At 44.8% G+C, this 13,882-nt stretch overlaps 1 protein-coding gene across 1 annotated transcript in view; it reads right to left on the bottom strand.

Moving 5' to 3' along the window:
- Window positions 1-13,882, bottom strand: part of RASGEF1C (RasGEF domain family member 1C) — a 102,094-nt gene that overhangs the window by 41,904 nt on the left and 46,308 nt on the right. Inside the window, exons 2-4 of the mRNA XM_067566503.1 lie at window positions 11,517-11,699; window positions 8,810-8,932; window positions 5,954-6,091 (exon numbers count right to left, since the gene is read on the bottom strand). Coding sequence (XP_067422604.1) covers window positions 5,954-6,091; window positions 8,810-8,932; window positions 11,517-11,693 — 438 coding nt within the window. The 5' untranslated portion in view covers window positions 11,694-11,699. The remainder of the gene's footprint in view (window positions 1-5,953; window positions 6,092-8,809; window positions 8,933-11,516; window positions 11,700-13,882) is intronic.

Here is a 13,882-nt window from a genome sequence, read left to right as displayed (position 1 = left end):
TTGATTTGGTACCGTGGCTGACCCTTTGGGGTCAGGAGAAACCTTTTTGGTAAAGAGCATAGAGTTTTAAATAACTGATCTCTTTACTGGACCTAGTGGCTGATTGGGAGCCAGAGACTGAAATGCAGTAAAGGGAGCTGTGTATATTTTTATTTTGGCTTCTTGATAACCAGTGTGGGGAATCAGAAGCACTGTTTGTGGCTGGTTGGGAAGTCTGACTTCAGTGTCACCCACCAGCGCTGGGAGAATCTGCTCTCCTTTTACAGCCTGAACTGACCCTGGCATTCTCAGGTGGTCGCCCTAGGCACGGACGGGTCACAGTGGCGTAGTCGCAGCAGGATCCACAGAACCAGAACATTTGGGTTTTGGATCAGAACCTCACGCTATTCCAAATTTTAAAATTTGATACTGAGAGTGCTAAAAGTTAAAGTTAGTCAGAATGGGTGATTCACGAACAGATAAAGCAATTGAGCTGAAAGCCTTGAGAGATAGCCAGCAGCTTCAGCATGAGAGAGAAATGGCAGATCTGCGATTTCAGGAAAAGCAAAGGATGGATGAACTGGAGGAGAGGGCTCATCAAAGACAGACAGAGCTGAAGGCTGCCAAAGAGAGGGCCTATCAAAGGCAGATAGAAAAAACCAGAATCCAACTCCAGATTCTGGAAAAGAAAAAAGGTCTGACCTCACCTGGAAGCCCAGCTTCTCTTAACAGCGATTGGGAGAGAATCTTTCCAGTTTATAGCAACTTTGATATGTTTGATATTGATATGGTAAATATATGTAACCAGGTTAATGTCACTCAATCCAAGAAAGAGTATAAAGGTAAATCTTCTAGGTTACCTGTAATCAACAGGAAAATTTGTGAAATGACTCCAAGTTGTCTGTGTTTAGCCAGGTGTACTGTGACAAGGAAGAGAGTGTCTCTAGCCTTAGGATTGTGGAAAATAGCGGCTTGTCTGTTGGGAGTGGCACTTTGCCTGGTAAGGAAGCCATCCCAAGCTCCAAAAATTTGTCTGTGAACAGCCATGAGGGCTTGGGGTAAGGGGAAGGAAAGTTCAACGTATTCGTCTGGTAAGAATAGCAGTTTATCTGCTGGGGGAGAGTTGGTCTCCAGTGTACTGTCTGTGGAGCACCTTCTGATGCAGGTAAACTGAAGACCATGCAATTTATTCTGTGTGGATCTTTGTCCTCTCCAACCTGCGTGAGTATTAAAGATCCAAAGCAATTTTTTTGTAAGAGTCAGGGGGTTTCCTCTAGTGTCCTTGGCCAAAATTTCCCTGCACGCTATGTGCAGCACACTGTACACAGGCTGGGGTACGCTCTCCACCCCAGAGATGGCTTCATTTCAATAGAGCTGTATAATTTATGAGACACACGGTCAGCTTGGGGCTGTTAATATGTACATTATGATTTACAAGTAACAGTAAAAAAAAAAAAAAAATGTCAATCTGACGAGATTTATTTGTGGGAGCAGAGACAAAGGAGGAGGAAATCTTGGTCAGACTCCCCTTCCAAACTGTGCCACTGGGCTGGATGAGGTTCCAGCAGCTCAGGTCACGGAACCAGCTCAGATCCCCAGTGCAGCCTGGCGTGTCTCCTCCATAGGGCGAGGTGAGTTACGGCCATGCATTAGGGAGACCTTTATGGGAGCAATGTGTCCCTGGCACTCCCCTTTTGTTCCCTTGCAGCACAGCTTCATCTACCCATCATGCACTCCCCCACCCCCACTCTAGTCTCCTTGCATTTTATTTATGGTGGCCTCCCGGCCAGCCTAGCCTGGATAGCAATGCCAGCGGACAGCCAGCCCAGCGCATTGCCAGTAGCTGTGCCAGCCCAGCCCAGAAGCAGCTGCTTCCATTTCTCTCCTGTTTCATGTGGACGGGAGGGGCCCGTTTCATTTCCTTTCTTGTTTCAATCATGCAAAAAAACATTTTTTTTTTTTTTTTTACTGGCTTGTCCACATCTGCGGCCTAAAGCCCAGAGTGAGCCTGGATGTAGCCAATGGAAATTGAGCTTCTCCACTTCCCATGGTTAACCTAGCAGTAATTAAAGACTCGCAATGCACTATTAGCCCTTTTCCTTATCATTTGCACGGGCTGTGCGCTATTTTTAATATCACTCAGCTTCTGAATTTATTTCAATGGCAGGCCACCGAATCTGAATGCAAGTCCCACAGACATCCCATCCCTCCCCTGCACTGCTCCCGAGAGAGTTAATGGGTTTTAAGGCCAGAAGAAATCACTGTGATTATCTAGTCTGCTTTCCAGCATCACACACCACAAATAGCTGTGTTCGCATCAGGAAGGCTGCTTTCTGCCTCATCAGGGGCTGTGTTTCTCTAAAGAGTTGTAAAGAATCTGGGAGACACTTCAGGTTGTATTACCTGTCACAGACAGGCTTTTTTATTCTAGATCATGTAATACAACACTCGTAAAAGATGCTGTTCGCTTTTAGGCTTTAATTTTTACCCCAGAAGCGTATGCCATTGCAAAGGACTTAAAACCAGCTGGTTACCTGTTTATTGCAATGAATTCCTGGTAGCAGATGACATCCGGAGGTTAATGGTGCCTCTCTTTGCAGTGAGCATTTTACTCAACAAAAACCTCCGTGTTTCACATCTCGGATTAATATTCAGTGCAATGCCGATTTAGCCACGTGATCCCCATGTACAGCCAAGCACAAGTGGGTCTAGGAGCAGGACTCCCATGAATAACAATGGCTACATCGAGGGCATCGCGCTGCATATTTCTGGCCTTGGAATCAGCATCTTGTCATGCCAGTGTATATGGTGCAATGGCCATGGTGACACTCCGAAGAAGTGAGCACACACTGTTAGAAGTTACATTCAAGTACTGGCATTAATGAGGATAAGGAATAAACGTTTGGAGGCAAACTAAAGACCTGCTCCTGCAGTTCTCCTGCAAAATGCCCAGTGGGGAATTTAATGAGAGTAGAGTCTACAGAACAGGCCCCCAATCAGAAGAAATGCCCTTAGCCAGACATTTTTTGAATGTGGCCATGGGAAGAAGAAGGTCCGTGCTGATTATCCCAAGTGGCTTCTCTCCTGAAGAATTAAATGAAGTGTACATGGCATTTCAATTGCCGTAATCCCAGGGTTATTCGTCAGTCGCTGGGGTGACAAAGCTACATAGTGTTAAGGACAGCCCTGGCAGGGCTGGAGTGTTTCCCATACCAGCACAGACATGTTGTGTGCAAAGTGTGAAGGTGCAACTTTATTTTTTCAAACCACATTTGGATTTTCAGTCCCCTATGCAAGGGGATCTTTAGATGGGAGCTTCCACAGCCTGTGCTGAATCAGAGGCAGTCATATGTTAAAAAGAAAAATCTGTTTCTGATTCTGAGAGACAGCCTGGACTAGTGGACTGAGCACAGGGTGGAGAGCCAGTTCTGGCTTCCGTTAGACACGGCCACATTGTCCCTTCACCTCACTGTGGCTGTAAAATGACTCACCTGCCAGAGGTGCTGGAAGGATTCCTCAGTCAATCCCTGCACCATGGCATGAAGATGCGGAGAGCTGCCTGGGCTACTTTAATTCAGGCTAGGGCAGAGGTGCTGATTTGCTAGTCAAGGTGCAAGCAAGGACCTTTCCTCTGGGCATCTAGCTGTTTCCACCGGTACCTTCCCTTGGGGCTGCTTCCACCTCCACCAAAGGCCCCCAGAGGCTGTGCTCATGTCACCCATTGGTGAGTCTGTGTTACAGGCTCCCCCTCTGGGCCAGTTTGCAAAGGAGATGAGTCTCTTACAGCCCTAGCTCCAGACAGCTCGGCTCTTTCACTTATTGACAAACAAAGTCATGGAGTTTGAGGCAAGAAGGGACCACCCGATCCTCTAGGCTGCCCTCCTGTATATCACCCCACCCAGCACCCACACACTAGACCCAGCAACCAAACCTAGACTGAAGAATTGCAGCCCACAGGAGACTAGACTATTATGTGCCACAGGCAGAGAATAGGAGGGAACAAGGTGCACCAGTGCCCGAGGTCTCCCCCCAGTGGCAGGGAAATGATTCAGTGAGATACACCCTGATAATCCTGCCAAGTGACCCCCACCCTCTCACTGCAGAGGAAGGCGACTTCGCTCCCCCCCCCCCACCAAGGTCACCGCCAATCTGACCTGAGGGAAAATTCTGTCCCGACCCCTCATGCGGCGATCAGTTAGACCCTGAGCACGGGAGCAAGAACCAGCCAGCACCACCTCAGAGCCCTGGCCTTCCCTGCCCATCGTCCCATCTCCAGCCATGGTCATCCTGATGCTTCAGAGGAAGGAATTAAAAAAAAAATGCACAAAACCCCCAGAGAATACACTGGGGAGAAAAAATTACTCCTTGATCCCTGCCCGTGGCCAGCTGAAATCCTGAGCTATGAGCTGCAGGAAGGTACGACAAACCAGAAATAGGCTGCAGGGCTCTTGAGCCCTGCCCCCTACCATCAAAAGCAATCCCAGCATACAATTGCCCTCATAAATTTGTCACCAGGCCATGCCCTCTCCCTGGCCAGCAGGACTCAGATTTCAGGTGGCACTGGTCCCTCACCAGCTCGCTCCTAGAAAAGGGCACTGCAGGCTTTGTACCCGTGTTCACACCAGCTTCTGCCAGCATAACTCAGGTGTGAATCTGGCCTGCTAAGTGCTAGGCATCATTCAAATGTTCTCACTTTCAGAGGAGCCCCTTTCAGTCATTGTTCAGTGTTTAAAATCTCTCCAAAGCCATTGAATCTGGCCAATCAGAGGGATCCCGAAAACACTGTCAAATCCGGGATGGCTTTATACTGAGCCTTAATTGTTACAGCCTAAAGGTAACAAGAGACAAGGAGCTAATGTTCTGGCCCATTGACCTTGTGGTTTTTAATGTGAATGCCAGTGACATTAGTCAGGCCATGACCTGAACGTCAGTGATGGAACTGGGGGTGCAGCAGCACCCTCTGGCTTGAAGTGGTTTTCCATCACATCCAGGTTTACCGTTTGGTCCAATGGCTCTCAGCACCGCCACTATGCAAATTGTTCCAGCCCGCCTGGATCTGAATCTGATGCTCTGTTTCTGACAAGTGATGAAATCTGTAGAGTGTCTCGCGCAGCATGGGTCGGGGGAACCAAAACCCCTTTGGGTTTTCTAGTGAAAGGAGGTGACAGAAAGGCAAGGTTCGCAGCCTCCGGGGGCAGACGCTTCGGGATATAGAAGAGAGATGGAAAATGAGGCATATGCGTGGGAGAGGATACAAGGAAATAAGACTGAAAAGGAACAAGCAAAAAAGGGAAGGAGGGGGAAGAGGGAGAGAGAGAAAAAAAAATCAGGAGGCAGACTAGGATTGTAAATGCCCCCAGGAGGCTATGAAAGCTCATCTTCTCTGGGATAATGAGCGTTACTTCAATGTCTTCAATCAATCAAGGATTTTATTTAGCCACATAAAGTCATTTGAGACGATCCATCCCACATCTGTTGCATGAAACACATTTGCATGTTCCATTAGTCACTGCTCGGGTAGGAAGGATGGTCTAGTGGTTAGGGCAATGGACTTCTCCATTAGTGGCAGACTCAAGAGGCCCGGGTTCCATTCCTAGTTCAGTCACAGGCTTCCTGTGTGAGCATGGGCAAATCTCAAAGTCTACTCTGAGCCTCAGTTCCCAATCTGTAAAATGGGGATAATGCTTCCCTACTTCAAAGTGGTGTGGCCAGATAAAGCCATTAACAACTGTGAGGTGCTCACATGCCATGGCCGTATGAATACCCAGACAGTCAGACACTGATTTCAATAGAGCTACTATGGATTTTTACCAGCAAAACAGAGCAGAATCTGGGTTCCCTCATAAAAGTCTTCAGCAATAGGAATGGATTAGAATGTGTAAAACAGTGACAAAAAACAGAAAGGGGAAATTGAGCAGACAGATGAATTTAGTGGCCCCTGGGGATAGAAGTTCCTGAGAGTTCTCATCCTCACCTCATCACATGGGGCTATCCTGTCAATCATGTCTTTCAAATGACCAATCATCCGCTCTTCCTGAAAATCATAGGGGAACGTTTCTGTCCATTCTGTCAACAACTGGAGGAGCTTAGGGCCAAATTTTCTGATCCGCGCCTGGAACGGAGAGAAGAGTGATAGATACGGATTGCAAACACATTCAACAAACTTCTGACAAATGCCAGCCAAACTGAGTTTGGGGTCAGATTTTCAAGGAAGGCACTTACGGCTGCACCAGCAAAATCTGCTCACATGCAAAACAAGTAATCTGGTGCACAAAATGACACATTTCTGCATGCAAAATACACAAGTGCCTCTCCGCATGCACCACTGTCTGTTCTACATGCAGATTTATGTATTTTGCACATGCAATTGCCTGTTTGTGTTTTGACAGACACATTTTGTTGGTGCAGCTGTGATACCTTATTTTTAAAGATCTGGCTTTTTTTTTTTTTTTAATCTGATACAGACATTCCTCCCCTTCCTCCCCCTTTCATACTGCAATCATTTTGCTGGGAAAAAAATGGTTGCAAAATGTTTCTTGAGACAACAAAGAGATGATTCTTTTGCTTCTTTGCTTTCTGGCAGGTGAGATATATCTCCGAGTGGATGCTGTTTGGTAGATGTAGCTCAGAGGAAGAAGAGATGTACAGCACAGCCAATTTAGTAGCTTTACTGCATCTCTGACTACTGATAATGCTGCCTACTTTTCATGGAATAAGCCATCAGGAATTGGGGTTCGGCAAGACAAAAAGAACATAATATGGACCTGCAGCCAATTTTGAGCAGGTCTAAATGTACCTGACTATGCGACTGTCAGACAAGTTTGTGGATGTAGGTGGGGGAGAACATCAGTGCAACAGCATTATCTCAATATATTTTTAATGCATATTGCTTCCAAAGTTTTATTTTTCCATAATCCAAGCTAACAGGCAGACTAAATTGCTCTAAGTTGGTGATTCTCGGCCAGGGGTAGGTATATCAAATCATCTAGATATTTGCCTAGTTTTACAACAGGCTACATAAAAAGCACTAGCAAAGTCAGTACAAACTGAAATTTCATACAGACAGTGACTTGTTTACACTGCTCTCAATACTATACATTGAAATGTAAATACAATATTTATATTCCACTCTATTTATTTTATAATGATATGGTAAAAATGAGAAAGTGAGCAATGTTTCAGTAACCGTGTGCTGTGACACTTTGGTATTTTTATGTCTGATTTTGTAAGCAAGTCGTTTTTAAGTGAGGTGAAACTTGGGGTACGCAAGACAACTCAGACTCCTGAAAGGCGTACAGTAGTCTGGAATGCTTGAGAACCACTGCTCTAAACAACAACTGCATTTTTATTTTCAGAAAACACGGACCAAAACAAACAGCTCAAGTATGGAGAATGAAGTGGGGAAGCGAATGGGCACCCTGTAATCAGGAAAAATTATACAGTTATGCTCCACAGCCTTCTGTTTTCCAAAGACGTTGGTTAAAATGCATATTTCAGCTGCCCGCCAACAACAGGTTTCAATGTACCACAGCTCTAAAAATAGTCACTGCCAGCAAGCATTAGAAGACATGCTGGAGACCAGCAAGTGGCTACCATGGGGAAGGCTCTGTTGGAAATTGCAAGGATTTGGGGGTATATTTTGTTCAACTGGGTAAACTGATGCTTAATAAGCTTATGGACTGAAGGAGAGAAGTTTGTGCTGGTCACCGAACGTGACTCAAGAGAGTGTTTGCTAGTGAGGCTGGGTGGGAAGGATGTTCGTGAGCGGGGCTTTCCAAAATTTGAAAATTTTGCCCCACCTTAGGGAAATTAAATCAATTGTGCCCCCATTTTCCCACACCAGGCCAAATGAGCTCCCTCTCCCGGTAGATCTTCATAATATGATACTTCCTCTCTTTTCTTACAAGCTGTGATGAGCTGCGGAATACTTAACAATGCTCATATTTAAATGACCATAACTGGCACCCGGGTTAACACCCATGTAAATGAATACAGCATTTCACACCTTGGAGCCATTGTTTCAGACTTTGCCACATGAAAGTTGTGGTGGAATCTGGCAGTGGATGAATTAATCTTCTCAGTTCCAACCTCCTCAACTGCTGCACCCCAGGCATTGCCAGAGGACAAGCGTGTATGGTTACATCCTGTATCAGAATCTGCTGTCGTTCTCCAGCACAAGATGAGCTAAGATTCAAGAGCAGCTTGGATTTGCTCATTCTGTTAGCTTGTCACAACCTCACCATTACTTAAACATGGTTCCTGGTGTGCTAGATATAACACTGCTCTCCAGCCCTGCTCTGTGAACAATCTGTCAGAACAGACACCAGAAGGTTAATGGATACTTGCACGCCATTATGTGCAGTTCACAGTGACAGGTAAGCCCGAAAGGAATTGCTACATACTGTACCAGAAGCAAGAAAGCAAAAGGGCAGACATATTAAGTAAAAATAGGAAAGACAGTGGTGTGCTGACATGTGCAATTGATAGCGTGCAGTTTAAATCCTACCTCCTTACATCCTGTAGGCTTGATCAGAGCCTTAAAGGAGTGAGAAGGGAAATCACCTGGGAAGTCTAAGATGGGGAAAGGGAAGTTAGAAGAGGGTTCAGAGGGACTAGCATCTGCAGCTCTGTTCTTGGTTATTGATGGTATTAGTAGGATGTCAGGTTCTCAGGAACAAGAACCCACATGTGAACGGTAACATTCCAGCCAGGGAGGAGGCAGAAGGACAGATGCATTAAGGACAAAAAATTGGCAGCCTTCTCCATCAGCCCTAGAGCTCTCTGCTCTTTGCAAATGCCACAAACCTTCCTGTGGTAGAACTGAACTAACCTTATCCAGCACTGGGTCGTCCAGTCGCTGCTGCTCAATGCACTTGTGACAAACTCGGGACAAAAGTTCATGAGGTTCAATGAAGAGTCTTGAACTCAGCAGGAACGTAAAGATATAGGCCTTCTGGGGAAATAAACAGTCAGTCCTATTTTAAGACAGTTCTACAGTGTGTAACATTTACCAGGAAATATCTTGAAATCCATATTTGGATTTTGCCCTTGTCACAAGACAGAGATGTTGCTGATTCCCCAGACTACAAGTATGCAGTCACAAGAGTCCACTCTCTGCTTTGAGTTTACATGTATTTGCATACACACACACACACACACATACACACACACACACACACACACACACAGGGTCTTTGTACGATTGCCCAGGAGACATGTGCAGTGTCCCCATTGGTTAAAAGGCAGAAGTTTAAACTGTACTTATTAAACAGCTGGACACACATCTTTCTTTCTAAACAGTTGTACCCATGAGTGCAAAATTCTCTTCCATTACACTGACACCAGTGGAATTGCACTGTTGCAAATGAGAAGAGCATATAGCTAAAAGATACAAGGATTTCCGACCTTGACAACAGAACTTATTATATCTCATATGACATATATGTCATAGCCCCCATGATCACAGTCAGGGCCGGCCCTAGACCAAATGGCACAGCAAGTGACGCCCCCCCCATTTGTTAAACCTTTGAATACCTTATGTTTTATTGCATTTGTAGCCCATTTCACTACTTTGATGTACGATTTACGTGCATGATTTATCCCTGTCATATAAGACGATAAATTTGCATGCTAGGATCTGTAAATCTGTATTTATTCATGCTACACATAAGCAAATAAAAAACAATTTGTTTCCTCTAAGCTTATAGAAACTTTCTAGGAGGTTCGAGGAAAATGTAGTTCTCAGAAAGTCTGGAAGGTTCCATGAGATTCTACGAAGGTCCAGAACATTCTAGGTTAGTGAAAAATGAATCTGTATACGAATACCTGAAACATTTACTTCAAGCATTCTATTTTCTCTTATGTCGCTAACAACAAAAACAGCAGCCGGAACCTGGAGCCCCTCAAGCCAGTCGCCTGGGTCCCTTGCCCCTAAATCTATCCGTGATCATAGTATCCAAGCACCTCACAATCTTGAGTGCCTTTATTCTCACATCACACCTGTGAGATAGGGCAGGACTATTATCCCCATTTTACAGATGGGAAACTGAGGCACAGACAATCTAAATGACTCACCCAGGGTCAGACAGGAAGCCTGTAAGCAGAACAGGGAACGAAACTCCGCTCTCCCACATCTCACACTAGTGCCCTAACCACTGGACCATCCTTCCTCTCTCATTCCAGTCTTCACTCCCTGTGATTTAAACCCTTCTCCCAACAGCAGCATGCGCTACCTCCATAACACCCACTTCCAGCACTTGCCAGCCCAGGCAATCAGACTCATGGCAATGATCCGCCACTAGGCCGCAGGGCTTGTCCTGCCGGCATTTGGTAAAATTTACTTTAGCCATTTTCCAGAATTGGTTTTAGAGGCCCAACTGTAGGAATGTCATCAGCAGCCCTACAAGGCTCTGCAGCTGTGGAGGGGCAGGTCTGCGAAATAAATGGTTCAATAACTCACAAATACATATTTTACAGTGAATTTCAAGTATATGCATGAACCTCAAGACAGAATCCTGAAAATATTGTGCAAAGTTGTTTTGGGTCCATAGCCCCCAGACTGTCTGGATTACTATCCTGCAGAACCAACAATGCGCCTGAACAGCTCATGAAATATTTCACATCATATTGGGACTACTAAAAACCTGACCGCTGAATGTGCCAATTACCTATTTTAATTGCTTCTCTCATTTTTCAATTAATCTGTTTATTTTCAGCTGATCAGAAACGGAGCAATTGCTATTGTAAAACACTGCCTGTACTACACTGATAACTTTATAACTGCGCAGAAGTCAGTCTCACTCTATGATCCTTTATAATACAAGTCATCCCTCTGGGACACATTAGCACGGAAAATTCTTCCAGTCAAATTCTGCCCTCAATTCCTCTAGGACTGTGCGTATCTACTGAAGTCAATCGGTTGCGTGAGTGCAAAAGAGGAGAATTTAGCTTCTTGGATTAGATTCTCAATGCATCAATGGAGTTACTCTGGATTTACACTGGTGGAACCAAAATCAGGATAGTCATACGGGCCCTTGGGCCCAGAGGTTGTAAGACGGTTGTGCACAATATATCCTAGGTGAGGATTATGACCTGTCGTGAACCTGTCTATTTTCAATAGGGGAATGTCTCATATGCACAGAAGCCTGGGCAATTTGAGCAGCTGCTGGAGTTACGCTAATTTACTGCTTGTTCAGGCTTAGAACTGTTTTGCTTCAGTCTAGCGCTAAACCTCTCTTGAGATGCTCTGCTATTTTTGAAGTGCCCCTTCTTGCCAGCTCACTAACTCATCAACAGCAGAGCTTTACTTCCTGTTGTCTTATTTAAAGGCAACAGATCCCCAAGCTGAAGCGCTCTCCTGGAAACTTAATCACAGAGCAGTCCAACAGCATTTAAAGCAACGCATCAATTTACCAAGCTTTGATTGTAGGCAGCTTTAAATGAGCTCTCACTTCAAAACCCACGTATTTACATTTTTGCATAAAGCGCCGCCCCGAGTCATCAAAATTGAACTGTTTACTATATGATGAATTGCTTACTTCTGGGTAGTAATCAGTTGTAGGGATAAGATGTTGGATTAATGCATCCAGAGATGCTGAGGCAAGGTTTCCATCCTGGAAGATCAGTCCCCCTTGCTCATCTTCTTTTGCTGAGTGTAGATGAGGACTGAAGCCACAGGGGGTAAACATACTGGTAGAGTTCAGCGTTTGGGGCATGCCTCCCTGAAACAGAGCGAGATTCACATCAGGAGACAAGAGTTATCAGACCTGCAGCCATAAACTCAAATATCTTCTGTTTCAGATTAAACCACCACCAGCAGTTAACGAGACTAAGGAGGGTTTCTGCCTACAAAACCAACGTGATTTCACTGCTGTGTGATGTCCTCATTTATAGGCAGCATTGGTTCCCGACTATCTCTGCTTTAGGGAAATTTACTGCTTGAGAACAGAACATTTAGATCCAGTTTTAGGAATAGAGGAGTACCGCACCTGCTCAGGGCCCACGACTGAAGACAGCTCCCACATTACCTCAAACTCACCCCAGCAGACAGTAGTGGAAGAAGTCTGCAGGAATCTGGCACAACCTCTGCGCTTCAAGAAGATCCTGTCCCCCCTCCTGCTACCAGCCCTGGAGAGTCTCATGTAGGAGAGGCGACACTTGGGTTTGAAACCCAGCCCCTCCAAAAGGGAAGGCTGTGGGCTGGAATTTCCATGCCCCATAGAGCTATGGCTAACAAGCAGAGCAGGAGATGGATTTAGTGAGAGCCATTCACCCCATCACAACCCGCACGTTCCCCCAAGTGTAGGCCGTGCCTCAGACCCGACAGTTCAGATAAGCTATTTCAGGCCACCAATCAAAGAAGAGCAAGATTATTGTACACAGGCTGGTATGCAGATGTTAAAGAGCTATGAGCTACACTTGAACACCCTGGCAGATCCGGCTTCGTCATCAAAGTTCTCATTACTTTCTCCTTCAAAAATGATCATGGCTTAGAAGGCCCACAACTTGGGTACAATGTCACTCTAACATTTCCTTGCAAAGAGCTCTGCTGAGGCTCTTGCTGTTGGCTCCCCCTTGGATTAGCAGCAACTTTAAAAAATCCTGCTGTGACCGAAAACCAAACTAGACTGAGGGTTATTGTTTTTTCTGGGGGTGTGGTTTTTGTTGTTTTATTTTTAAGAACCAAATCTCTGTTAATGTAATTGAATATACGTCGCTGTAGCCAGAATGGAAGTGGGAGCATCTAATTTTAAAGAGAGTGCAGATGTCCTTGTTAATAAATCTGCAATAGCAATAGCACTCCCAGAGCAAATAATTGCTGCTTTTTGTACACTCTTCAGACACTGTGTATTAAATGGGAAAAGACTGCCAAATCCCATCTGTTATTTCTAACACTCCCCATGTTACATCTTGTTTCTATGGCAATAGTCCCAAGAAAGATTACACGTGCGTATAGACCAAGAAATAAATCTCATGGATATGGGCTGTCTGGGCCAGGAATTAAAAAAAAAAAAAGTTAAAACGCTATACATTTACATGACACATTCTTGCATCAATGCAAAATGCAGAATTCAGAGTTATAATTAATGCAAAGCAGTTCCTCACTGTCAGGGCCATTTTTATTTGTATTTGAACAGGATATTGCCTGAACCTTTGCATCTCATTATAAGAAAAACCTTGGCAAAATACACAGTATGCCACTTTAAAAAAAATGTTTTGTTCTAAAGCTAACTAAAAATGGCATGTACGCTCATTTGCTTCCTTCTTAAGTTTTGGTAAAGAATTAACCTCTACTTCCTGTCCTGTTTTGGTGCGCCAATTAATTTTGTGTCTGAGTCTGAAACACATTGGCATCCCCCTTTAGGAGCTGGACCACTGGAAGGTAACAGCCTACCTACTGCTACCACCTAAGGCAGTTGTTTTTAGCTCAAGTGGCAGAGGTCTGTGTTGCAGCGCTGAAGCTCCTCAGTTCAAATCCTGCGGATGACTCACGGGAGATGTTGTTACAATCGCCGTAATGCATGTGGTGAAGGATGACTGTACAAAAGACTAAAAAAACCTAGTGACAAGCAAAGTTCTCTTACAAAACTTCATCATTCACGCTTGAGAAGTTCAATGTCAAGTCAACTGTGTTAAGCAGGCAGAAGGTTAGGGCACTGATTTACTTGGTTTCAATGTCTTACAGAACTATACTGCTCTTCCCTTCCTTTTTTTAATGTGCGCCTAAAGTATCACTTTGTTAGCACTATGGAAAAATGAGAACATCCTTTAAAATAAATCTCAGGCACGTATTTGTGCATTCTCTCTAGTTTATGGGAGATGCTCTGGGTGACCTCTGCTGTCAATCATCCTAATGAAGAAAACAAAGAGGAAAACGTTGTCTGCAGTAAAAACAAAAAAAAGA

The sequence above is a fragment of the Emydura macquarii genome, unplaced genomic scaffold (genome assembly GCF_026122565.2).
Source record: "Emydura macquarii macquarii isolate MOO-44397 ecotype Brisbane River unplaced genomic scaffold, CSIRO-AGI_Emac_v2 contig_2768, whole genome shotgun sequence".
In the NCBI taxonomy this organism is placed as follows: Eukaryota; Metazoa; Chordata; order Testudines; family Chelidae; genus Emydura; species Emydura macquarii.
Note: the sequence above shows the minus strand (reverse complement) of the source record. Positions and strands in the feature narration are given on the sequence as shown.